Source organism: Lepidochelys olivacea (genome assembly GCF_965140295.1).
Source record: "Lepidochelys olivacea isolate rLepOli2 genome assembly, chromosome: 2".
NCBI classification, from domain to species: Eukaryota; Metazoa; Chordata; order Testudines; family Cheloniidae; genus Lepidochelys; species Lepidochelys olivacea.
In genome coordinates, this window is record NC_140412.1 from 2,827,337 (window position 1) to 2,852,800 (window position 25,464).

Here is a 25,464-nt window from a genome sequence, read left to right on the forward strand (position 1 = left end):
GAATATCCCGCAGCTGTGAAATCCAAATCAATCCAAATATGCTCAAAGATGGACACCGATTATCCGCCAAATCCTGCCCAGCCTGGTCTGTGTGAGCAGCTGCTGCACCTGGGCAGAGCGCGGCACCACCCGCCCCGTGGCCGCTCTGCAACGCCAGGCTGGGCACCTCTTCCTGCCTTAGCCGCTGTGGGCACCGACCGGCCCCTGCCACAGGGACTCACTGCTGACGCATGAGCGAGCTGTGTCCCCCGGGAGAGGAACCTTTGCCCCCCAGGATCCCAGCAAGTAAAGCCACCTCCTGTCCCTGGAACAGTCCTGGCTCAGCTGCCGGCACCGGCTCAAGTGTGCGATGGGCTGGGGTGGCAGCAGGGTCCAGCCTGGGGGGTCAGGGGCTTCCGGCTTCTCAGCCCTGCTGCAATGCTGACTGGCCATGTGAGTGCCCCGCCAGGGCTTGTCTCCAGCTCTGAGGATGGGGCTAGTCCCCGTGGGGCCCCTCGCGGCAGCAAACAGCCAAGCTAGGTCGTAATGACTGGACAGGTGCTTCTCGAGCCTGCTGGCCACAGAGAGCACCCAGAGCGATGCTGTTAGCCCTCCCCATGCTGGCTTCATGCACAGCGCTTCCTTCAGGCACTGCAGTGCTGGGGTGTCCACGATCCCCAGCACTGAATGAGGCAGGGCTCTGGGGGGAGGGCTGTGCACTGAATGAGGCAGGGCTCCGGGGGGTGGGGCCTGTGCACTGAATGAGGCAGGGCTCCGGGGGGCCTGTGCACTGAATGAGGCAGGTCTCTGAAGGTTGGGGGGCTGTGCACTGAATGAGGCAGGGCTCCGGGGGGTGGGGGCTGTGCACTGAATGAGGCAGGGCTCTGGGGGGTGGGGGCTGTGCACTGAATGAGGCAGGGCTTTGGGGGGTGGGGCTGTGCACTGAATGAGGCAGGGCTCTGGGGGGGAGGGGGGCCTGTGCACTGAATGAGGCAGGGCTCTGGGGGGTGGGGGCTGTGTACTGAATGAGGCAGGGCTCCGGGGGGTGGGGGCTGTGTACTGAATGAGGCAGGGCTCCGGGGGGTGGGGCCTGTGCACTGAATGAGGCAGGGCTCCGGGGGGCCTGTGCACTGAATGAGGCAGGTCTCTGAAGGTTGGGGGGCTGTGCACTGAATGAGGCAGGGCTCCGGGGGGTGGGGGCTGTGTACTGAATGAGGCAGGGCTCCGGGGGGTGGGGCCTGTGCACTGAATGAGGCAGGGCTCCGGGGGGCCTGTGCACTGAATGAGGCAGGTCTCTGAAGGTTGGGGGGCTGTGCACTGAATGAGGCAGGGCTCCGGGGGGTGGGGGCTGTGCACTGAATGAGGCAGGGCTCCGGGGGGTGGGGGCTGTGCACTGAATGAGGCAGGGCTCCGGGGGGTGGGGGGCGGGGCTGTGCACTGGCATTACAGCCAGTATCACAGGACGTCTGCCCCAGGGGGCCAAGGTCAGATACAGGCAGCTTCATTCTGCTCTTGCCCAGCTTGCAGCCCTGGCACCAGTCCTTCCACACTGCGTGAGGTGGATTCTGGCTCCGCCTGGGAGCCCCAGCCACGGCCCAGGCCCCCGCTGCATTCGGTGCTGCACAGCCCCAGAATAAAGAGCCCACCCCTGCCCCACAGAGCTTCTGATCTAAGTCCAGGAGGAGAGACACCAGCCAGACACAGGCAGACCCATAGGAGAGTCACATGCACTGCGCCCAGTTAATTTCACCCGAGGCAGGTTCACCAGCTGGGCCAGGTGCCTCTGCGGCCCCCTCCATCTCCCGCCGAGCGAAGTGGCTTCATGCCATCCCCCGGCTGGGCTCCGTCCCTCCTCACCCCTGCTGCGGCTGGGCCCCAGAGCCATAAACCCCCCGGGCCAGGCGGTTACACGGGCCAGGGCAGCCCGCGCTCCCCTGCCCACCTCCAGGGCAGCATCCCGGCCCAACAGAGGGCCAATCTCTGCCACTGCCCCGGGCAGCATGTTACGTAGGCAGAGCAGCCAGGGAAGGCTAAGGCAGCAGGGCGGGGCCCCGAGCCCTCCACTTCCAGCTCAGAGCAGTCAGCGGGCGGGAGGACAGGCCAGCTCTGCGAGGTAGGAGAGGGCAGGAAAGCAGCCGGGGAGGGGACCTGCGGGCAGCCGGGCCAGGCTGCCAAGGGACAGGGCGGGGATGCAAGAGGAGAGAGGGGAGATGGGGGAGCTTTTCGGGAATGTGTAACAGGCGGCGTCTGCCTGTGCACATACGTGTGTGTGTGTGAGAGAGAGAGAGAGAGATGCCTGTCGGGTGACATGGTGGGTGTGTGATGACACCTCTCTGGTGACATGGTGGGTGTATGGGCATGTGTGTATGTGTGTGATGATGCCTGTCGGGTGACATGGCCGGTGGTGTGCATGCGTGTGTGTGTGTATGTGTGAGATGATGCCTGTTGGGTGACATGGTGTGTACGTGTGTGTGTGTGAGAGAGAGAGAGAGATGATGCCTGTCGAGTGACATGGTGGGTGTATGGGCATGTGTGTATGTGTGTGATGATGCCTGTCGGGTGACATGGCCGGTGGTGTGCATGCGTGTGTGTGTATGTGTGAGATGATGCGTGTTGGGTGACATGGTGTATACGTGTGTGTGTGTGAGAGAGAGAGAGAGATGATGCCTGTCGAGTGACGTGTGTGTGTGATCACACCTGTCAAGTGATTTGCTGTGGGTGTGCATGTGCATGTGTGTGTGTGTGATGACACCAGTCAAGTGACATGCTGTGTCTGTGAGCATGTGTGTGTGTGTCTGTGTGATGATGCCTGTTGACTGACATGGGGGGGTTGTGTGTGTGTGTGCGAGAGAGAGAGATATGATGCTTGTTGAGTGACATGGGGTGGGGTGTGTGTGTGATGATGCCTGTTGGGTGACATGGTGTGTGTGTGTGTGTGTGTGTGTGTGAGATGACGCCTGTCGGGTGACATGGTGTGTGTGTGTGTGCGTAGGTGGATGGGTGTGTGGTGACGCCTGTCGGGTGACATGGTGTGTGTGTGTGTGTGTGTGTGTGTGTGATGACGCCTGTCAGGTGACATGGGGTGTGTGTGTGCGTGCGTAGGTGGATGGGTGTGCGGTGACACCTGTCGGGTGACATGGGGTGTGTGTGTGCGTAGGTGGATGGGTGTGCGGTGACGCCTGTCGGGTGACCCAGGGGGTGTGCGGTGGTGCCTGCCGGAGGACCGGCATTGCAGCCATTTGTCCCGTGGGCAGAGCCCCAGCTTGCAGCGGGACACCAGCCCTAGGTGGGGACCCGTGTGAGTGCACAGGGTACAAGGTGCCCAGGGGTGACGGTGCAGAGCCCTCTCCCACGGGGACCCCAGCCAGAATCCCCTCGTGCTCACGCTCACGTTCACGCTGCCGGCGCCGCACACGCACCTGGGGGAACGGACACTGGGGCTGACTAGCTGGACACGTCCCAGTGGGGATTCATCCCCCAGGGGAAGGGGAGACCCGCATTGCTTGGGGCCTAACGTGACCCCAGAGACCAGGCTGCAGCAGGAAGCCTGCCCTGCCCCTGGAGGAGGAACAGATGAGCCCCCACGGGGCATTTCCTGCCTCTGAGCTCTGGGGCTGCAGCTCATTTACCCACCAGGGGCTTTTCCCAGCAGGGATTTAGCTCCATCCCCCAGGCCAGGGGAGCTGAGTGACAGTATCTGACAAGACAGGAACGGACTGCTGGCCCCATGCATTGCCCCAGATGGTCCAGGTGCTGGACTCTGCCTCTGGTCAGTCAGATCCTGGGGCCCAGCCCTCCCCCTGCCCCCCCCAGGGGCCCAGTTGTGTCTGTTGTGTGCTGGATGCAGACTGAGCAGCCAGAGAACGGGGGGTGCACAGTGAGGAGGGGAGGTCTTGCCCCCCCTTGGGTCACATCCCAGGCTCGCTCAGTGTTGTGGGGGACTGCAGGGGTGGAGGGGAGCAGGCAGAAGCTGGCAGTCATGTGCTGCCTGGGGGAGGGCTTCCCACACGCACCCTGGCTCCCCCCACGGGGAGAAGGGCTCAAGACACCCCCCACTCCTGGGCCAGGCCCCCCTTGTGCAAGGTGCTGCAGAAACACAGATCAAAGCCGCCAGCCTGGGTGTAAGCTGGACACAGAGCCCTGGGGCAGCCCAAGGAAAGGGCAGCACGAGTCGTCCCACAGGGCTCGGGGACGATGAGCAGTGTCGTAATGAAGGGTTAATTGAGCGCTACAGCGTCAAGGGGTCACTAGGCCGCTCCCCCCCCCACCAGACCTGCAGCCCCCGGGCCGTGCCAGGCGTCCCTGGAATCCTTTGTGACCCTTCCCAGAGCGCGGGAGCAGCTGGAAAAGGAGGGTTAATCTTGGCCTGTCCTGGCCGCTGGCTCTGCTCAGCCCCGTGAGAGGGTCGAGCCAAACGGGTGACCCCAATGGCCGGACCTTGGCCCAGGAATTCAATGCTGAGCATAGCGACTCCCTGGGAGCTGCCTGCAGCCCCGGAGCAGGAGTTAAAGCCTAACCGAGCTGTGGTCACTTATTACAGGGCCGGGGGCGTGTGGGTGTCTCTGTGTGTGTGTGCCTGTGGGGGTGTGCACGCACGTGTGTCTGTGTGTGTGTGTGTGTCTGGGGGTGTGCACGCACATGTGTCTGTGTGTGTGTCTGTGTGTGTGTCCGTGTGCCTCTGGGGGTGTGCACGCATATGTGTGTGTGTGTGCGTGTGTGTGTGTGCGTGCCTCTGGGGGTGTACACACAGTGTGTGTGTGTGTGTGCATCTGGGGGTATGCACGCACGTGTGTCTCTCTGTGTGTGTGCCTCTGGGGGTGTGCACGCACGTGTGTCTGTGTGTGTGTGCACACACGTGTGTCTCTGTGTGTGTGTCTCTGGGGTGTGCACGCACGTGTGTCTCTGTGTGTGTGTGCACACACGTGTGTCTCTGTGTGTGCCTCTGGGGGTGTGCACACACGTGTGTCTGTGTGTGTGTGCCTCTGGGGGTGTGCACGCACGTGTGTCTCTGTGTGTGTGTCTCTGAGGGTGTGCACACACGTGTGTCTCTCTGTGTGTGTGTGTCTGTGTGTGTGTGTGTCTCTGGGGGTGTGCACGCACATGTGTCTGTGTGTGTGTGTGTGTCTCTGGGGGTGTGCACGCACGTGTGTCTCTGTGTGTGTGTGTCTGCACACACGTGTGTCTCTGGGGGTGTGCACGCACATGTGTCTCTGTGTGTGTGTGTGCACACACGTGTGTCTCTGGGGGTGTGTACGCACATGTGTGTATGTCTCTGGGGGTGTGCACGCACGTGTGTGTGTGTGTGCGTGCCTATGGGGGTGTGCACGCACGTGTGTCTGTGTGAGTGTGTGTGTGTGTGCGCACGCACGTGTGTCTCTGTGTGTGTGCCTCTGGGGGTGTGCACGCACATGTGCGTGTGTGCACATACATGTGTCTCTGGCAGTGTGCCTCTGGGGGTGTGCACGCACATGTGTCTGAGTGTGTGTGTGCATGCACGTGTGTCTCTCTGTGTGTGCCTCTGGGGGTGTGCACGCACGTGTGTGTGTGTGTGTCTGGGGGTGTGCACGCACATGTGTCTGTGTGTGTGTCTCTGTGTGTGTGTGCGTGTGCCTCTGGGGGTGTGCACGCATGTGTGTCTGTGTGTGTGTGTGTGTGTCTGGGGGTGTGCACGCACATGTGTCTGTGTGTGTGTCTGTGTGTGTGTGTGTGTGCGTGTGCCTCTGGGGGTGTGCACGCACATGTGTCTGTGTGTGTGTGTGCGCATGCCTGTGTGGTTGTGCACGCGCGTGTGTCTCTGTGTGTGTGTGTGCCTGTGGGGGTGTGCACACGCACGTTTGTGTGTGTGTGCCTCTGGGGGTGTGCACGCACGTGTGTCTGTGTGTGTGTACGTGTGTGTGTGCGTGCCTCTGGGGGTGTACACACACACGTGTGTGTGTGTGCGTGCCTCTGGGGGTGTGCACGCACGTGTGTCTCTGTGTGTGTGCCTCTGGGGGTGTGCACGCACGTGTGTCTGTGTGTGTGTGCGTGTGTGTGTGCGTGCCTCTGGGGGTGTACACACACGTGTGTCTCTGTGTGTGTGCCTCTGGGGGTGTGCACGCACGTGTGTCTCTGTGTGTGTGTGTGTCTCTGGGGGTGTGCACGCACATGTGTCTCTGTGTGTGTGCCTCTGGCGGTGTGCACGCACGTGTGTCTGTGTGTGTGTGTCTCTGGGGGTGTGCACGAACGTGTGTCTCTGTGTGTGTGTGTCTCTGGGGGTGTGCACGCATGTGTGTCTCTGGGGGTGTGCCTCTGGGGGTGTGCGCACACGTGTGTCTGTGTGTGTGTGTGCACACACGTGTGTCTCTGTGTGTGTGCCTCTGGGGGTGTGCACGCACGTGTGTCTGTGTGTGTGTGTGTGTGTGTCTGGGGGTGTGCACGCATATGTGTGTGTGTGTGTGCGTGCCTCTGGGGGTGTGCACGCACATGTGTCTCTGTGTGTCTGTGGGGGTGTGTGCGCACGTGTGTGTGTGTGTGTGTGCCTCCACCCCCAGAGGCATGCACACACACACGCACACACACACAGAGACACACGTGTGTGCACACCCCCACAGGCACACACACACGTGTGTGTGCACACCCCCACAGGCACACACACACACAGACACACACACGTGCACACCCCCAGAGGCATGCACACACACAGACACACAGACACATGTGCGTGCACACCCCCAGACACACACACACACACGTGCGTGCACACCCCCAGAGGCACACACAGAGAGACACACGTGCGTGCACACACACACTCAGACACATGTGCGTGCACACCCCCAGAGGCACACTGCCAGAGACACACGTGCGTGCACACACACACACAGACACACGTGCGTGCACACCCCCAGAGGCACACACACAGAGACACACATGCGTGCGCACACACACACACACTCACACAGACACGTGTGCATGCACACCCCCAGAGGCACGCACACACACACACGTGCGTGCACACCCCCAGAGGCGCGCGCACACAGAGACACACACACACATGTGCGTGCACACCCCCAGAGAGACACACACACAGAGACACACACATGTGCATGCACACCCCCAGAGACACACGTGTGTGCACACACACACAGAGACACACGTGCGTGCACACCCCCAGAGACACACGTGTGTGCACACACACACACAGAGACACACATGCGTGCACACCCCCAGAGACACACACACACACAGAGACACATGTGCGTGCACACCCCCAGAGACACACACACACACAGACCCACACACACAGAGACACATGTGCGTGCACACCCCCAGAGACACACACACACACACAGAGAAACACATGTGTGCACACCCCCAGAGGCACACACACAGAGACACATGTGCGTGCACACCCCTGTGTGTGTGCCTGTGGGGGTGTGCACGCACGTGTGTCTCTGTGTGTGTGTGTCTGTGTGTCTCTGGGGGTGTGCACGCACGTGTGTCTCTGTGTGTGTGTGCCGCACATGCTGCGCATGTCCGTGCGTTGGGGTGTGCGTGCATCCCTGGGACTGGGCTTCCCAAGGCTGGTCCCATTGGGAAGCTCGCTGCTCCTTGCTGCCTTGGGGTTGTGGGGGGAGGTCGAGCATGGCACGCAGGCAGGAGGAGGTGGTGCTGGGGGTTACCCTGGCTTGGAGGGGCAGGGCGTGGTGCACAGATGGGAGGAGTTGATGGTGGGGGGTACCCCGGCTTTGGGGGCTGGCAGGGGGTTGCCCCAGCTTTGGGAGGGGGCAGGGGGTTATCTGGTGGTGCTGGGGGTTACCCTGTCTTGAGGGGCAGGGCGTGGTACACAGGTGCGAGGAGGTGATGGTGGGGGTTTACCCTGGCTTTGTGGGGGCAGCAGGGGGTTATCCGGCTTTGGGGTCACATCCAGGCTGCTGCGCTGGCTTTCCAGGGAGCCCCTGTCCTGGCCCTGTGCTGGGCCTGCAGCTGGGCCCCCACCCCGGGGCCCTGGCCGCATGCCCGCCGCTCTGATTTAATGCCTCCCTCTCTGTTTGGCTCTCAGGCCCAGCGTGCCGGCGGAAGCCATGGCGCTGGGGGTGCACATCCTCGCCTGCCTCCTGGGCACGGGCTCGTGGGTGGCCATCAACGGCATGTGGGTGGAGCTGCCCCTCCTTGTGCCCCAGGTGCCGGAGGGCTGGTACCTGCCGTCCTACCTCACGGTGCTGATCCAGTTCGCCAACGCGGGGCCGCTCTTCGTCACTCTCATGCACCACCTCCAGCCCGGGCAGCTCAGCGAGGCCGGCACCATCTACACCATCATCAGCCTCGGGGCGCTGGCCTGCGTCCTGCTGGCCTTCTTCTGGCAGGAGACCAGCGTGGTGGGGGGCGCAGCCCACAGCACCGCCCTCCTCATCCTTCTCTTCTTCCTCTCCCTGGTGGACTGTACCTCCTCCGTCACCTTCCTGCCCTTCATGTTGCGATTCCGGGCCCGGTACCTGACCACCTACTTTGTGGGCGAGGGGCTGAGCGGCCTGGTGCCCGGCCTGGTGGCCCTGGCCCAGGGGGTGGGGGCGGCCCGGTGTGTGAACGGCAGCCTGGCGGGGAACGCATCGGGCACGGGGCTGCGGACGGAGTACCAGCCGGCCAGGTTCTCCATTCGCTTCTTCTTCCTCTTCCTCGGCGGCATGATGGGCCTGTGTCTTGCCGCCTTCGTCCTGCTCAACCACCTCCCGGCCGCCCGGCAGGAGCGGGCCAAGGAGCGGTTCCGGGCCCAGGCCCGGGTGGAGGCAGGCTCGGGCCTGCAGGCCGTGGTGGAGGAGCAGCCCACGGTCAGCCCCAGCGAGAGCTGCTGGCTCAACAGCTACTTCGGCACCGGCAGGTACTCCTGGCCCCAGGTGGCCTACATCTTCCTGGTGCTGGCCTGGGTCAACGCGCTGACCAATGCGGTGCTGCCCGCAGTGCAGTCCTACTCCTGCCTGCCCTACGGCAACTCAGCCTACCACCTCTCGGCCACGCTGGCCGCCATGGCCAACCCACTCGCCTGCTTCATCGGCATGTTCCTGCCCAACAGGTGGGCGTCCCGGCGGCCACGCAGACGTGCTGCTCCCCCAGCTGGGGGGCGCCCCACACCCGGCCACCGGAGCTGCCCTCCCATGGCACCAGGAGCACCGTGGCTTGGCACCGGGCTGGGCAGCTGCAGGAGCTGAGTTTAATGCCCCTGCTGCAGAGGGTGCCCGGATGGTCCAGGGTCACCAAGAGGGCTGAGGGGAGACTGGCACCACTCTGGGTGGGGGCTGGGGCAGGCTGGCGTCACTGGGGAGCTGGGACAGGCGGGTATCACGGGGGGGTCATGGCCTGGGGATAGGGTCTGGGGTCACTGCGAGTCAGGGCGTGGGGGTTGGGGTAGGCTGCCTGGGGGAGCTGGAGCAGACAGCTATCATGGGGGGGCAGGACCTGGGGGTCTGGGGCAGGCTGGGGGAGCTGGGGCAGGCAGGTATCACGGGCGGGGGCAGGGCCTGGAGGTCTGGGGGACCTGGGGCAGGCAGGCATCACGGAGGGCAGGGGAGCAGGACCCGGGGGTCTGCGGGTAGGGGCTGGCATCACTGGGGGTCAGGGCCTGGGAGTTGGGGCAGGTGGGTATCATGGTGGGGCAGGGCCTGGGGTAGGGGCTGGGGTCACTGGGGCTAACTGACGCTTCTCCCTTCGCCCCCCGGTCCTTTGCCCCCCAGGTGTTTGCTGACGCTCGGCCTCCTGTCCGCGGCGGGCTCCGGGTTCGGCTGCTACCTCATGGCCATGGCGGTGCTGAGCCCATGCCCGCCCCTGCTGCACAGCCACGCCGGGGTGGTGCTCGTCGTAAGTCAGCGCAAGCCCCCGCTCCGGCCCTCTGCCCTTCGGCCAAGGGATCCCGACTCCGCCACGGGTCCCTGGCGTCGGCAGGCAGCTGCGCAGTCCCACTGCCCCCCGTCCCCCACCCCCAGGCCCGGGATGAGTAGCCTGCTTGGTGCCCCCATAGGGGCCGCGTTGGGAGGCCAGGGCTGGGCCTGCCTGACGTGCCGCGCTCTCCCCTGCCCAGGTGCTGTGCTGGGTTCTCTTCGTGGGCTCGCTGTCCTACGTGAAGCTGATGATCGGCGTGATCCTGCGGGACGAGGGGCACAGCGCCCTGGTGTGGTGCGGGGCCGTGGTGCAGCTGGGCTCCATGCTGGGGGCCCTCACCATGTTCCCGCTGGTCAGCGTCTACAGCCTCTTCCACTCCGGAGACCCCTGCAACACCCGCTGCCCCAGCTGAGCTCCGTGCGTCCAGCCTCAGCGCTCACTCGCGGGCCCAGACGGGGCTTCCCCGGGAACACTCCTCCTACTGGCACTGCACCACCGCCCTCTGCTGAATGAACTGCGCCATCCAGCATCATCAGCCCTATACTGCTATCAGCTACTGGTGATGCTCCATTAACCCCCTGGTAGATCAGGATTATGTCCATTTTACACATGGGGAAACTGAGGCACTGGGAGGTGAAGGGACTTGCCCAAGGTCACCCAGCAAGTCAGTGGCTGAGATGGGAATAGAACCCAGGAGTCCTGCCACCCGCTGCTGTGCAAGATGACAGGAGCAGCCCAGTGCCTTCAGAGATCCCCATCACCTGGGTACCGGAACGTGTCACCGGGCTGCTCTCGGTCAGCTGCTGAGCTGCCTGGTAAAAGCTGCTCCAGGAAACAACTCCCACTTCCCCCGGGGGGTTTGAAACATCAGAGCCAGGATGGGCTGGGACCAACTGTGCTGCCCCAGAGCAGGTAAGGACTGGACCCTGCTCCCCAGCCCGCCGCCCTCCCTCAGCCTGTCCTGAAATGGACAGTGGGGCCTGGCCTCCCCGCTTAGACTAAAGGTCACCAGGTGTGAGGTGTATGAAACCCATTGGTCAGGGTGTTTGTCCCCTCTAGCTGCTGGGCCACAGAGGATAAGAGCCTACTACTGCTGCAGCAGCCCATGACCAGAGTGACTCCTCTAGCTCAGACAGCAGAATTCTGTGCTGTGAAACCGAAGGGCCCCAGTTCTAATCCTCCTGCCTACGTGTGCTCGAGCCATTCCCTGCTAGGCAGCCCACCGCCTGTGGGCAGCTAGCACCAAGCAGGGCAGCAGGTTGCTCTTAGTGTGGGTCGTAGGAAAGGCTGGGTGACCATGTTGGGGGGAAGGGGTGACCCCTAACAACTCCCCGGTGAGGTGCATTAATTCCTGGGTAGAAGTTTGGCTCCCCTTCTGTGTCCAACCCAGCTGGCAGGTTCCCAAAGAAGCTCCCAGAGGCCATTGTTGTGGCTCGGGTGATTCAAAGGGGGAGCGTGATGGGTTCCCTGGGATGCTGCAAAGTGGTACTGTGGTACCACTAAGCTCTCTGGCTTACTCACTGGGGCTCCCTCTCACATGGTGAGGCTGTGGCAAGCTGCAAACCCCTCCAGGTCCTGAACTCACCCCGCCATCCACAGGCAGGGACATGTCCAGCTGAGTTACATGACTGCTTCTCCCAGCCACTTATGAGCTAACAGCAGAGAGACTCCAGCCAGTTGCCCCCAGAGCTGTACCATCCTGCCCTGATCACAAGCCTGACCAGTGTAAGTTTATAACCCAGCCCGCCCCCTCCCTCAACGTGGCGAGGACACGCACCAGTTTTTGGATACTAAGCAGAAGTTTCCCCAGCACTTCAAGCAAAATACATGGTTTTAGTTAAAATATAAAACACGTTTATTAACTCCAGAAAGATCGATTTTAAGTGGTTATAAGTGGCAGGCAGAAAAGGAGAGAGATGGTTTCCAAAGAGAAGAAAATAAGTGCCCAGTCTAAATTCTATAAACTAAAGAGCATTGGAAAGAAGCATGTCCTCACCCCACTGCCGGTTACAGTCCTTAACGCTCAGATGTCCCTCCTGACGTCTGAACCAGTGCCCTCCGATGAGCTTCATCTTCTCGGCATCCCAGTTGTTTCCAGTGTGGGGCGGGGGGCGTGGGGGTGGAGAAAGGCTCCTCATGCTGCAACTGTTCCTTATTTTGTACCTTTGGCCCATGTGCCTGGCAGAAGCCAGCCCTGCTGGGCCCCGAGTCACGGTGACCGATCAGTTCCCATTGTGTGGTGCTTGGGCAGTTGAGTCACACATTTGATTAATGGGTGGTCACTGGTCAACCCCGCCCGGGGCAGGGATCCTTTGCCGGTAACTAGGAACCTTACGGCTCGTTTTGGTAACACTCATACAGCACAATCGCATACCTGGGTACACACTAATGATACACCTATTGAAATAGAACAACTGGTTTCAGCAGCTCTTGACTTTTCCTATGATACCTTACATGGGTGCTTTGTCTGGACTATCACAGCCATGTAGGAATGATGACTAGGGGGGTTCAGTGTCCTTCTGAGGTACAGTGTGTCACAGGAAGGGAGGGCAGCTGGTGCAAAGGATTTTGGGGTGACGCTCCCTGAAGACACCCAGCCCCCCTTCCCCTTCAGGGATCTAAGGGCAGAAGCAAGTGGCCCAGGCATGGCCCGGCAGCAGGTGAGCAGGGTCCTGCAGGACGTCTCTCCCCTGCCTCGGCGCCCAGGGAGCAGGCGGCCCCCAGAGCCCAAGAACCCGCCTCACCTTCCACTCTCGCCCATGCAGGGGGGAGATGTCTGGGGGCTGTCAGGTCTGAGGTCTTTTCCTTGTGTAAGCAGCAGCAGCCATGAGCTAAGAAGCAGGAATTCACAGCCTCACATTCCCTCTAAAGCACATCACAGCATGCCCTAGCAGGACCCAGCGCCACCAGAGGAAAAAACAGATCTTAAGATGTTTACAGAAAACGTTGCTTGAAGCCTCCTGTCTGGCAAGGACTCACGTCTCACCAGCTGTGACTGTCAAATCCCCCCTTCTATTGTTCTGCCTTCATGGTCCCCACTTCTCCAGGGTTTCTCTGTAGGGTCTGGCTGGCTGGTTCCTTGCTTGGTTCTGTCTGTTGCGTGGCTAGTCTTGCAAGGTGTAAGTCAGCCAAGGTGGTGGGGTCTGAAGGGGCTAGGACTGGTGAGAAGTACTGTCTTGTACTTTAAAATGACGGGTGAAGGCCCAGCTACGCAGGACTCAAGTTTCGCTGTATGAACTGGGGTCCACAAGGAAGTGCTTTGGGACCAACTCCAGGACACGGCCCAAGAGCAGAGGTGCCAGACCTCGGCACCCAGCCCGTGACACCGGGCAGAAACTGGAGTCCCCGGATGACCTGATCCTGACTGGCCACCAGGGAAAGCTCCGGTCTCCTTGGGAGCGGGGAGCGTTGTGTGCTCAGCGTGTGTGTTCTGTTGTGGTGACTGGTAATCAATAGAGGTTAGGGTTATTACTGTGTGAGGCTCTTTCTCTGGGAAAAGGCTCCACAAACCCACAGAAGAGAATGTCCTGAGCCCTAGGAACGGGGTAAGGGGGGGCGGTGCCTAAATGAAGCAGGTTATGCCTTGAGCCCACAGAACCGTAAAGGTGGGGTGCCCTAGAGGATGCGGGTAACAGGGACTTCCCCACATCCTCAGGGCATGGTCAGCACTTTCAGCCAGAGACAGGGGGGAGGGGGGATGACACATGAGGGGGGGGGCCCACAGGGGGCCACGTGGCAGGGCCTCCAGATGGTGCACGAGGGAAGAGGGGCTCAGCCGCTTGGAGGGGGTGGGAGACCCTAGAGAAACAGCAAAGCAGCCCCATCAATCTTCTCATAAGAACATAAGAACGGCCAAACTGGGTCAGACCAAAGGTCCATTCAGCCCAGTATCCTGTCTACCGACAGTGGCCAATTCCAGGTGCCCCAGAGGGAGTGAACCTAACAGGTAATGATCAAGTGATCTCTCTCCTGCCATCCATCTCCACCCTCTGACAAACAGAGGCTAGGGACACCATTCCTTGCCCATCCTGGCTAATAGCCATTAATGGGCTTAACCTCCATGAATTTATCCAGTTCTCTTTTAAACCCTGTTATAGTCCTAGCCTTCACAACCTCCTCAGGCAAGGAGTTCCACAGGTTGACTGTGCGCTGAGTGAAGAAGAACTTCCTTTTATTTGTTTTAAACCTGCTGCCCATTAATTTCATTTGGTGGCCCCTCGTTCTTGTGTTATGGGAACAAGTAAATGACTTTTCCTTATTCACTTTCTCCACACCACTCATGATTTTGTGGACCTCTATCATACCCCCCCTTCGTCTCCTCTTTTCCAAGCTGAAAAGTCCTGGCCTCTTTAATCTCTCCTCATATGGGACCCGTTCCAACCCCCTCGTCATTTTAGTTGCCCTTTTCTGAACCTTTTCTAATGCCCGTATATCTTTTTTGAGATGAGGGGACCACATCTATACGCAGTATTCAAGATGTGGGCATACCATGGATTTATATAAGGGCAATAAGATATTCTCCATCTTATTCTCTGTCCCTTTTTTAATGATTCCTAACATCCCGTTTGCTTTTTTGACTGCGACTGCACACTGCGTGGAGAGCTTCAGAGAACTATCCACAATGTTCTTCAGAGAACTATCCACAATGACTCCAAGATCTTTCTCCTGATTAGTTGTAGCTAAATTAGCCCTCATCATATTGTATGTATAGTTGGGGTTATATTTTCCAATGGGCATTACTTTACATTTATCCACATTAAATTTCATTTGCCATTTTGTTGCCCAATCACTTAGTTTTGTGAGATCTTTTTGAAGTTCTTCACAGTCATCTTTGGTCTTCACTATCTTGAGCAGTTTAGTATCATCTGCAAACCTTGCGACCTCACTGTTTACCCCTTTCTCCAGATCATTTATGAATAAGTTGAATAGGACTGGTCCTAGGACTGACCCTTGGGGAACACCACGAGTTACCCCACTCCATTCTGAAAATTTACCGTTTATTCCTCCCTTTTGTTCCCTGTCTTTTAACCAGTTCTCAATCCATGAAAGGATCTTCCCTCCTATCCCATGACAACTTAATTTGTGTAAGAGCCTTTGGGGAGAACAGGACATAACAGGTCATTGCGGGGAGAGGGGGGAGTGTCACTATATGTGAAAGAAAATGTAGAATCAAATGAAATAAAAATCTTAAATGAATCCACATGTTCCATAGAATCTCTCTGGATAGTAATTCCAGGCTCTACTAAGAATATAACAGTAGGGATCTATTATCGACCACCTGACCAGGACAGTGACAGTGATGATGAAATGCTAAGGGAGATTAGAGAGGCTATCAAAATAAAGAACTCAATAATAGTGGGGGATTTCAATTATCTCCATATGGACTGGGTACATGTCACCTCAGGATGAAATGCAGAGACAAAATGTCTCGATACTTTAAATGACTGCTTCTTGGAGCAGCTGGTACGGGAACCCACAAGGGGAGAGGCAACTCTCGATCTAGCCCCAAGTAGAGCACAGGATCTGGTCCAAGAGGTAACTATAACAGGACCGCTTGGAAATAGTGACCATAATATAACAACATTTAACATTCCTGTGGTGGGAAGAACACCTCAACAGCCCGACACTGTGGCCTTTAATTTCAGAAAGGGAACTACGCAAAAATGAGCAGGTTAGTTAAACAGAAATTAAAAGGTACAGTGACTGGGGTGAAATCCCTGCAAGCTGTAGGGACACTTTTCAAAGACACCATAATAGAGACTCAACTTAAATGAATACCCCAAATTAAAAAACAGAGTAAAAGAACTAGAAAAGAGCCACCGTGGCTTAACAACCATGTAAAAGAAGCAGTGAGAGATAAAAAGGCATCTTTTTGAAAATGGAAGTCAAATCCTAGTGAGGTAAATAGAAAGGAGCATAAACACTGCCAAATTAAATGTAAAAATGTAATAAGAAAAGCCAAATAGGAGTTTGAAGAACAGCTAGCCAAAAACTCAAAAGGTAACAACAAAATGTTTTTTAAGTACATCAGAAGCAGAAGCCTGCTAAACAACCAGTGGGGCCCCTAGAAGATCGAGATACAAAAGGAGCACTTAAAGACGATAAAGTCATCGCAGAAAACTAAATGAATTCTTTGCTTCAGTCTTGATTCTATGATTCTTCATGGCTGAGGATGTTAGGGAGATTCCCAAACCTGAGCCGTCTTTTGTAGGTGACAATTCTGAGGAATTGTCACAGATTGAAGTGTCACTAGACGATGTTTTGGAATTAATTGAGAAACTTAACAGTAACAAGTCACCGGGACCAGATGGCATTCACCCACGAGTTCTGAAAGAACTCAAATGTGAAATAGCAGAACTATTAACTATGGTTTGTAGCCTGTCCTTTAAATCAGCTTCTGTACCCAGTGACTGGAAGATAGTTAATGTAATGCCAATATTTAAGAAGGGCTCTAGGGGTGATCCCGGCAATTACAGACCGGTAAGTCTAACGTCAGTACCAGGCAAATTAGTTGAAACAACAGTAAAGAATAAAATTGTCAGACACATAGAAGAACATGAATTGTTGCACAAAAGTCAACATGGTTTCTGCAAAGGGAAATCATGTCTTACTAATCTATTAGAGTTCTTTGAGGAGGTCAACAAACATGTGGACAAGGGGGATCCAGTGGACACAGTGTACTTAGATTTCCAGAAAGCCTTTGACAAGGTCCCTCACCAAAGGCTCTTATCTCCAGCCATAAGCACGCCCCGTCCTGTGCACAGGCGATGGGCAGACCTGTACCAGGCAAGGGGGGAGAGTGACTAGATTGCAGCTTGGCTGGCTCAGGACTATCTCCCATCAGCCTGACCCACCTCCAACCCAGGCTGGCCCTGCAGTGCCGGGAGAGGGGTATCCTTGGCATGAGACCTTTGCCCCAAGGCTGGAATGGCTTGGGGCAGGGCCAATGGGACATGGAACCAGTCACCACAACAGGCCCCACAGCATTCCCGTCCTACGTTCCACCGGGCAGACCCAGCCCTGCCCTCCTGTGGGCCAGAGACTGTCCTGGCGTCCCCGGGCAATGCTCTGGAACTGCTCCCTACGAAGCGAGGCAGGACTCTGGGGAAGTCTCCTCTCTGGGAGCAGCCTGTCTGCAGGGCAAAAAGCTCACACAGCTTCCACCTTCTTGGGTCTGACCTCGGAGCATTCAGCATCCTCCACCCCTCCGTGCGCTTCCCACAGCGAGTCCGCCCAGGCGGGGTCCTGGGGAAGCCAGAGGGTCCTGCCCCCCAACACCACAGTCAGACGGGACTCTCAGCCAGCCAGTAAAACAGAGGTTTATTAAACGACAGGAACATGGTCTAACACAGAGCTTGTAGGTGCAGAGAACAGGACCCCTCAGCCGGGTCCATTTTGGGGGACAGTGAGCCAGACAGCCACGTCTGCCCTTCACTCCATGTCCCCAGCCAGCCCCAAATTGACTCCCCCTCTAGCCCCTCCTCCTCTGGGCTTTGTCCCTTTCCTGGGCCAGGAGGGCACCTGAGTCCTTTGTTCTCCAACCCTTTAGCTCTCACCTTGCAGAGGGGAAGGGCCCAGGCCACCAGTTGCCAGGAGACAGCGTGTTGGCCATTTATGTACACTGGCCCTTTGCTCTGCAACAATTACACCCCCTCATCCCATCCGCTAGAGACTTTAGAAATGCCTAGGGGAAACTGAGGCACCCCTACAGTATTCAGAGGAAACATTAAGAACAGTCCCACTTCATCACAGAGACACACACACACCCACCCACCCACCAGGCACAGAGCCCCCAGAGGACTCCCCAAAACCCAGGGCATTGGCCAGTGCTCAGCTGACTGAGTGGGGCATACAGATAGCTCCTTTCCTGGGGTGAAATCATACCAGCCAGTACCTTTCTGCCCCTTTGCCATGGTGTGGAGGTCGCTGGCATGGGGGTTGGTGCAGCACAGGGCTGGGCTCCCAGCCGGTCTCTGCCTGGCCAGCGCAGTGCCAGGCCCTCTGGGGCAGGGCTGGATGAAAGCAACCCGCCTGCTAGCATCACACTGTGGCCAGGGCACCCTGAGAACCCGTGCTGGGGAGGCTCAGGGACGCCAACCCCAATTTCTCCCCTAGGTGGCAGCATCTCCAAGGGGACCATGAGCCTGAGCACTGGCAGGGAACCGACCCGCTGGAGAGCCCGGGACCCAGGAGTCCGGTGTCGCACCTGTCCAGCAGCCCCTGGGCTCTGTGGAGCCGCCGTGGCTCCTCTCCCCTTCCTAGCCCCACTAGACCGGCCTGGTTCCCCCACAGTGTCCTGGTGGGAGCAAAGGAGGGCGGGTAGGGGGCAGACGTATCTGTGGGGGGTGTCAGCCCATCCTGTGCCAAGGGCAGGGCCCCAGGGCCTGGGGCAGGAGGGGGAGGTGACGGGCCGGCCCAGGGTGGGAGTTTCACAGGGGGAGAGCAGCCAGGCAGCGTTGTGGGGGCCACAGCTACGGTTCCACGGACATGCGGATGCCCAACATGGGGTTCCGTGGGGCTCAGTGTCAAAGGTGCTGTGTGCCTGCAATTTGTACTGGGCACTGCAGGTGCTCGGCACCGCCGGGGGGGAGGGTCAGGCCCACGGGGTCTCGGCACCGCCAGGGGGGAGGGTCAGGCACACGGGGTCTCGGCACCGCCGGGGCAGGAGGGTCAGGCCCACGGGCTCTCGGCACCGCCGGGGCGGGAGGGTCAGGCCCACGGGGTCTCGGCACCGCCGGGGGGGAGGGTCAGGCCCACGGGGTCTCGGCACCGCTGGGCGGGGGGGGGGGTGTGACGATGTGACTCAGCAGGGGGGGGGGGGTGTTGACCTGGGAATGTGCCCTGGGGATGGGAGACCTGAGAACCTGTCACCTGAGCCAGGAGGGGGACGGGGAGGTAACACCTCTGCCCAGGAATGTGAAGACAGGCTGCAGCAGGGAACCTGCTGGGGGGGTTTAGTTTCAGTTTGGGGCTGGGTGGAGGAACACAGGGAACCCCAGGGCTGGGGTCTAAGCTCCCTGCTCCCCCAGAAGGACGTGATTGAGGGGTCCTGGTTGTACCCACAAGCTCTGTTTTGGACTGTGTTCCTGTTGTCCAATAAACCTTCTGTTTTACTGGCTGGCTGAGAGTCTCAGTGGATCCCAGGAAGAGGGGTGCAGGGCCTGGACTCCCCTACACTCTGTGACAACTGGTGGCAGCGGTGGGATCTACTGCACCCCGTGAACGGCGCTTCCTGCAGTAAGTGACTGGGGAGCAGTAAAACGAAGGGGAATTGACGGGGACCAGGCGTGCTGAAGATTCAGAGAGAGACGGTTTCGGGGGGTGGTTAACCCCTGGGAATGTGTGACCAGAGAGAAAGACTTTTGCAGTAACAGGGTCCCCCGGGGGATTGCAGCGAGCGGTCCCAGGGGCGGAGGAGTCTGCAGCTCGACCCTGGCAAAGAGTCGGTGACCTCAAGAAGGACTGGCACACGAGGGGCTTTTCCTGGAAACCGTGGGAAGCTGCCCAGCCTGTGAGTGGCCAGCAGGGAGATGTACGCTAAATGCCTTAAGAGCGACCTGGTGGAGCTGTGCAGGCAGAGGGGGCTGCGCATCGGGAGGTCCACCAAGGAACAGCTGATTGCCCAGCTGGAGGAGAGGGATCGCTTGGATGACCCGATCCCTGTCCCTGAGGGAAGCCGCCCAGCAGACGCAGCGTGGGCCCTGGGGCCTGACTGGGCTGGGAGGGGTCAGACTGCTGCTGAGGACATCTCGAGACCCTTCCTACCTATGTCTGGGGGAGGGGTTGGGGGAAGCCCAGCGAATACCGAGGGCACCCTGACCCCGGCAGCCAGCAGGGGATCCTCCCGGCGGAGCTCCCCATCCCTGGAGCGGAGGCGGCTGGAATGGGAGAGGGAGATGAAAATGAGGGAGCTGGAGGATCATGAAAAACAATGTCAACATGAGGAGAAACAACGTCAACATGAGCAGGAGGAGAAGGAGAGGGAGCGTCAGGAGAAGGAGAAACAAAGACAGCATGAACTGGAGCTGGCCAGGCTGAGGAGCAGTGGGGTCCCGGCTGCGGTGAGTGCGAGGGGACCCAAGACTGCAAGGAGCTTTGATAAGTGCTTCCTGGCCCAGCGGAAGGAGGGGGAGGACATAGATAGCTTCCTGACGGCCTTTGAGAATGCCTGCGAGCTGCACAGAGTTGACCCTGCAGACAGGCTCCAGTTCCTCACCCCCTGACTGGACCCCAAGGCCGTGGAGGTGTACAGCCGGATGACAGGGCCGGAGGCAGGGGACTATGAACTGTTCAAACAGGCCCTGCTCCGTGAGTTTGGGCTGACCCCCGAGATGTACCGGAGAAGGTTCTGGAGTCAGTGTAAAATGCCTGAGGTCACCTACCTACAACTGGTCAACCGGATGCAGGGGTGTGCCCGCAAGTGGACAGCTGGGGCCCGAGCTAAAGAGGACCTGCTGGACCTAATCGTACTGGAGCAGCTGTATGATCAGTGCCCTTCCGACCTGAGGCTGTGGTTGGTGGACAAAAAGCTCGAGAACCCCCAGCACGCAGGGCAGCTGGCCGACGAGTTTGTGAACAGTCGGTCAGGGGGTAGCCGGGAGGAGTCCCAAAAGAACAGGCCCCCCCCGATGCAGAGAGAGGGTCACCAGGGGGCCTCCCAGCGGGGAAATAGGGAGAACCCCCTCCCACGGGGAACGCCTAGCGTCGGGCCCCTCCGACCCGCTCGAGGGGACCAACGTGACCTGAGCTGCTATCACTGTGGCCAGAGAGGCCACGTACGGACCCAGTGCCCCGGGCTCAGGGACAGACTGAGCAGACCCAACCTACCCAGGGTTAACTGGGTAGGGACCCAGCTGGACGAGGGGCAGACGGCCCAGGCAAGGGGGGCTGCCAGCTTACCACCTGCTCAGGAGGGAAGAGTACCCCAGGCCAGCTCCGCCAGAGGGCTGGAGGCTCTGGACTCAGGGTGCTCGGTTTACAGGGTGGGCGCGGGGCTGTCCCTCCGGAGAGAGTGCCTTGTTCCCCTGGAGGTGGATGGGAGGAAGGTCAATGGATACTGGGATACGGGCGCGGAGGTGACGCTGGCCCGGCCCGAGGTGGTGGCCCCAGAGCGGGTGGTGCCCAACACCTACCTGACCCTGACAGGGGTGGGCGGGACCCCATTTAAGGTGCCCGTGGCAAGGGTACACCAGAAATGGGGGGCCAAGGAGGGCCCCAAGGATGTGGGGGTACACCACCATTTGCCCACTGAGGTTTTGATGGGGGGAGACCTAGAGGACTGGCCAAGCACGCCCCAGGCCGCCCTGGTTGTGACCCGTAGCCAGAGCCGGCGAGGGGCACTGCGCCCTGACCTCGTGGAGGGTACCACACCGGAGGCGCAGGACCCTACCCTGGTAGGGAGGGAGGGCCGAGGGGCACGGCTCAGAGAGGCGGAGGCCTCAGACCTGGCCAGCGAGAGGGAACCGGGCCCCGTCCCTGCCCCAGCCGCTGAGTTTCAGGCCGAGTTGCAGAAAGATCCCTCCTTGCGGAAGCTCCGGGACCTGGCCGACCTCAGGGTGGGACGGACCATGAGGAGAGGCTGCCAGGAGAGGTTCCTGTGGGAGAAGGGGTTCCTGTACCGAGAATGGGCTCCCACAAGGGAAGTAGAGTCCTGTGGGATCAGGAGGCAGCTGGGGGTCCCCCAGAAGTATCGCCGCAGGCTCCTGTACCTGGCCCATGACATCCCCCTCGCAGGGCACCAGGGAATCCGGCGCACCCGGCAGAGGTTGCTACAGAACTTTTACTGGCCCGGGGTCTTTACCACGGTCCGGCAGTATTGCCGATCCTGTGACCCCTGTCGGAGGGTGGGGAAGGCCCGGGACAAGGGGAAAGCGGCTTTGAGACCTTTGCCCATCATAGAGGAGCCTTTCCAGAAGGTGGCCATGGACATCGTGGGGCCTCTCAGCAGGACGACCCGGTTCGGGAAGAAATACATTCTGGTGGTGGTAGATTTTGCCACCCGCTACCCCGAGGCAGTGCCCTTAGCTTCCATTGAAGCAGACACCGTGGCCGATGCGCTCCTGACCATTTTCAGCCGAGTGGGGTTCCCTAAGAAAGTCTTGACAGACCAAGGCTCCAACTTCATGTCGGCCCTGCTCCGGTGCTTGTGGGAGATATGTGGGGTCCGGCACGACTGGGCCTCAGCTTATCACCCCCAGTCCAATGGGCTGGTGGAGAGGTTTAACGGGACGCTAAAGATGATGCTGAAAACCTTTATGAACCAGCACCCACAGGATTGGGACAAGTACTTACCTCACCTGCTGTTCGCGTACAGGGAGGTGCCCCAGGAGTCGACCGGATTTTCGCCTTTCGAACTGTTATATGGCAGGAGGGTGAGGGGCCCCCTGGACCTGATGAGAGACGAGTGGGAGGGGAAGGCCACTCCCGATGGAGAGTCAGTGGTGGAGTATGGCCTGATCTTCCGAGAGAGACTGGCGGAACTCATGGGCCTGGCCAGGGAGAATCTGGCCAGAGCCCAGAGGAAGCAGAAGGTCTGGTATGACCGCACGGCACGGGCCCGTGCCTACGCCACCGGGGATCAGGTGATGGTTCTCATCCCAGTGAGAAAGAACAAACTACCGGCCGCCTGGGAGGGCCCTTTCAAGGTCATCAAGCAGCTCATTGAGGTAAACTATGTGGTGGAGCTGTCAAACCGGGCGCACCACCGCCGGGTGTACCATGTGAATATGATGAAGCCATATTATGCCAGGGGGAATGTGGTGTTGGCCGTGTGTGGACAGTGGGAAGAGCAGGGAGATGACCCTTTAGTAGATCTATTCCCTGGGACCAGAGCTGGTTCCCCCCTGGAAACAATTCCCCTCTCGGATCAGCTAACCCCTGCCCAGCAAGCTGAGATCAGGGAGGTGCTGCATCCGTACCGACAGCTGTTTTCCAACCAGCCTGGATGCACTAATCTGACTGTCCACCGGGTGCAGACAGGGTCGCACCCGCCGATAAGATGCTCCCCCTTCCGAGTCACAGGGAAAACTGCTCAGGACCTGGAAAGAGAGGTCCGGGACATGCTGGCTTTGGGGGTGATCCAGACATCTGCCAGCCCTTGGGCCTCGCCGGTGGCCCTGGTCCCCAAAAAGGACGGGTCGGTCCGGTTCTGTGTGGACTATCGGAAGCTCAATGCCATCACTGTATCTGATGCCTACCCCATGCCCAGGCCGGACGAGCTCCTAGACAATCTGGGAGGAGCTCGGTACCTTACCACCATGGACCTTACAAAGGGCTACTGGCAAGTGCCGCTGGATGCAGATGCCCGACTGAAATCGGCCTTTATCACCCCTCTGGGGCTCTATGAGTTCCTGACCCTGCCTTTCGGCCTCAAGGGAGCGCCGGCCACCTTCCAGCGCCTAGTGGACCAGCTCCTGAGGGGGATGGAGAGTTTTGCCGTGGCGTATATTGATGACATCTGTGTCTTTAGCCAGACCTGGGAGGACCACGTGTCCCAGGTTAGACAAGTGCTGGACCGACTCCAGGGGGCTGGGCTGACTGTAAAAGCGGAGAAGTGCAAGGTGGGGATGGCTGAAGTATCTTACCTGGGCCATCGGGTGGGGAGCGGCCGCCTAAAGCCAGAACCAGCCAAGGTGGAGGTGATCAGAGACTGGCCCGCTCCCCACACCAAAAAGCAGGTCCAAGCCTTTATTGGGATGGCAGGATACTACCGAAGATTTGTGCCCCACTTTAGCGCCATCGCCACCCCCATCACGGAGCTATGCAAGAAGGGGAAGCCAGACAAGGTGGTCTGGACCGAGCAGTGCCAGGAGGCTTTCCGGGCGCTGAAGAAGGCTCTGGTCAGTGGCCCAGTTCTGGCAAACCCAGACTTTGACAAGCCCTTTGTGGTGTTCACCGACACCTCAGACACGGGACTGGGGGCGGTGTTAATGCAGGAGGATGAAAAGGGGGAGAGAGACACCCCATTGTGTACCTGAGCAAGAAGTTGCTACCCCGGGAGCAACACTACGCGGCCATCGAGAAGGAGTGCCTGGCCATGGTGTGGGCCCTCAAGAAACTAGAGCCCTATCTCTTCGGGCGACACTTCACCGTCTACACCGACCACTCTCCCCTGACCTGGCTGCACCAGATGAAAGGAGCCAATGCCAAGCTCCTGAGATGGAGCCTGCTCCTGCAGGATTACGACATGGACGTGGTCCACGTGAAGGGAAGTGCCAACCTGATAGCGGATGCGCTGTCCCGGAGAGGGGGCCCCGAACTTCCCCAGGTCACTGGTCAGCGTGACCCCGCTCAGTTCAGTCTCGAAGGGGGGAGAGATGTGACGATGTGACTCAGCAGGGAGGGGGGAGTGTTGACCTGGGAATGTGCCCTGGGGATGGGAGACCTGAGAGCCTGTCACCTGAGCCAGGAGGGGGAGGGGGAGGTAACACCTCTGCCCAGGAATGTGGACAGAGGCTGCAGCAGGGAACCTGCTGGGTGGGTTTAGTTTCAGTTTGGGACTGGGGAGAGGAACACAGGGAACCCCAGGGCTGGGGTCTAAGCTCCCTGCTCCCCCAGAAGGACGTGATTGAGGGGTCCTGGTTGTACCCACAAGCTCTGTTGTGGACTGTGTTCCTGTTGTCCAATAAACCTTCTGTTTTACTGGCTGGCTGAGAGTCTCAGTGGATCCCAGGAAGAGGGGTGCAGGGCCTGGACTCCCCCACACTCCGTGACAGGGGGTCAGGCCCACGGGGTCTCAGCGCCGCTGGGGGGGGTCAGGCACCCAAAATCAGTACCCATTTTTGGAGCTGTGGCCTTGGTGAGCAGGCACACAAGAGGACCAGTCAGGAACCCAGGCCATACCTCCAGCCGGGACCCCCTCTCCAGCAGTGGGTGCCTGCTGCTTGCTGGATTCGCCTCCTCGCTGGAGACAGCAAAACCATCAGGACACGTAGGGCTGGCTGTGGGGCCCCTTCTGGCCATGGGGCTCCTTCTGCAGGGTTCTGCTTTGGCCTTTGAAATGGGCCAGCTGCCACCACACAGAATCACTGTAACAGAATCATTCCCTGGGGCTAGGGGGTGTGGGGGTCGCCACGGGGTCTCTGTCCTCAGCTTCCAGTCCAAGCCACCGGCCTGAATGTCTTAGACCAGCCATGGCCCCAGGGGATTCCAGCCAAGTGCAGCCTAGTCCCGGTCTGGGGGGTGCCCAGGCAAGCGGCTTCCCTCCTCAGCTTGGTGAGCAGACAGCGGGGCTGGTTCAGTGGGAATACGAGGGAACAGATTCCTCCGTCCCCGGGGCAATCACAGCCCCACACATAATGTAGGCACGGACTTGGGCACATAGATACCCAGATTCCCTGGCCAGACAAGACCAGTGTGACCATCCAGGCCAGAGACCCGCCCCCAGATCATTCCCAGAGTAGAGCTGTTAGAAACACAGCCAGGCTGGATTTTGAAATGGCCAATGATGGAGAATCCACCAGGACCCTTGGCAAGCTGGTCCAGTGGTGAATTACTCCCACTGCTAAAACTTCACTCCTTGTTTCCAGTCTGAATTTATCTCGCTTCAACTTCCAGCCATTGGATGGTGTTAGACCTTCCTAGACCTTCCTCTGCTAGACTGAAAAGTCCATTCTTACATTTCTGTTCCCACACAGG

At 59.3% G+C, this 25,464-nt stretch overlaps 1 protein-coding gene across 1 annotated transcript in view; it reads left to right on the top strand.

Moving 5' to 3' along the window:
* The window catches only part of SLC52A2 (solute carrier family 52 member 2), a 28,078-nt gene extending 15,824 nt beyond the window's left edge, over positions 1-12,254 (top strand). Inside the window, exons 7-10 of the mRNA XM_084618915.1 lie at positions 1,881-2,092; positions 8,018-9,025; positions 9,684-9,807; positions 10,028-12,254. Coding sequence (XP_084475041.1) covers positions 1,881-2,092; positions 8,018-9,025; positions 9,684-9,807; positions 10,028-10,240 — 1,557 coding nt within the window. The 3' untranslated portion in view covers positions 10,241-12,254. The remainder of the gene's footprint in view (positions 1-1,880; positions 2,093-8,017; positions 9,026-9,683; positions 9,808-10,027) is intronic.
* Positions 12,255-25,464: the final 13,210 nt, after the last annotated feature.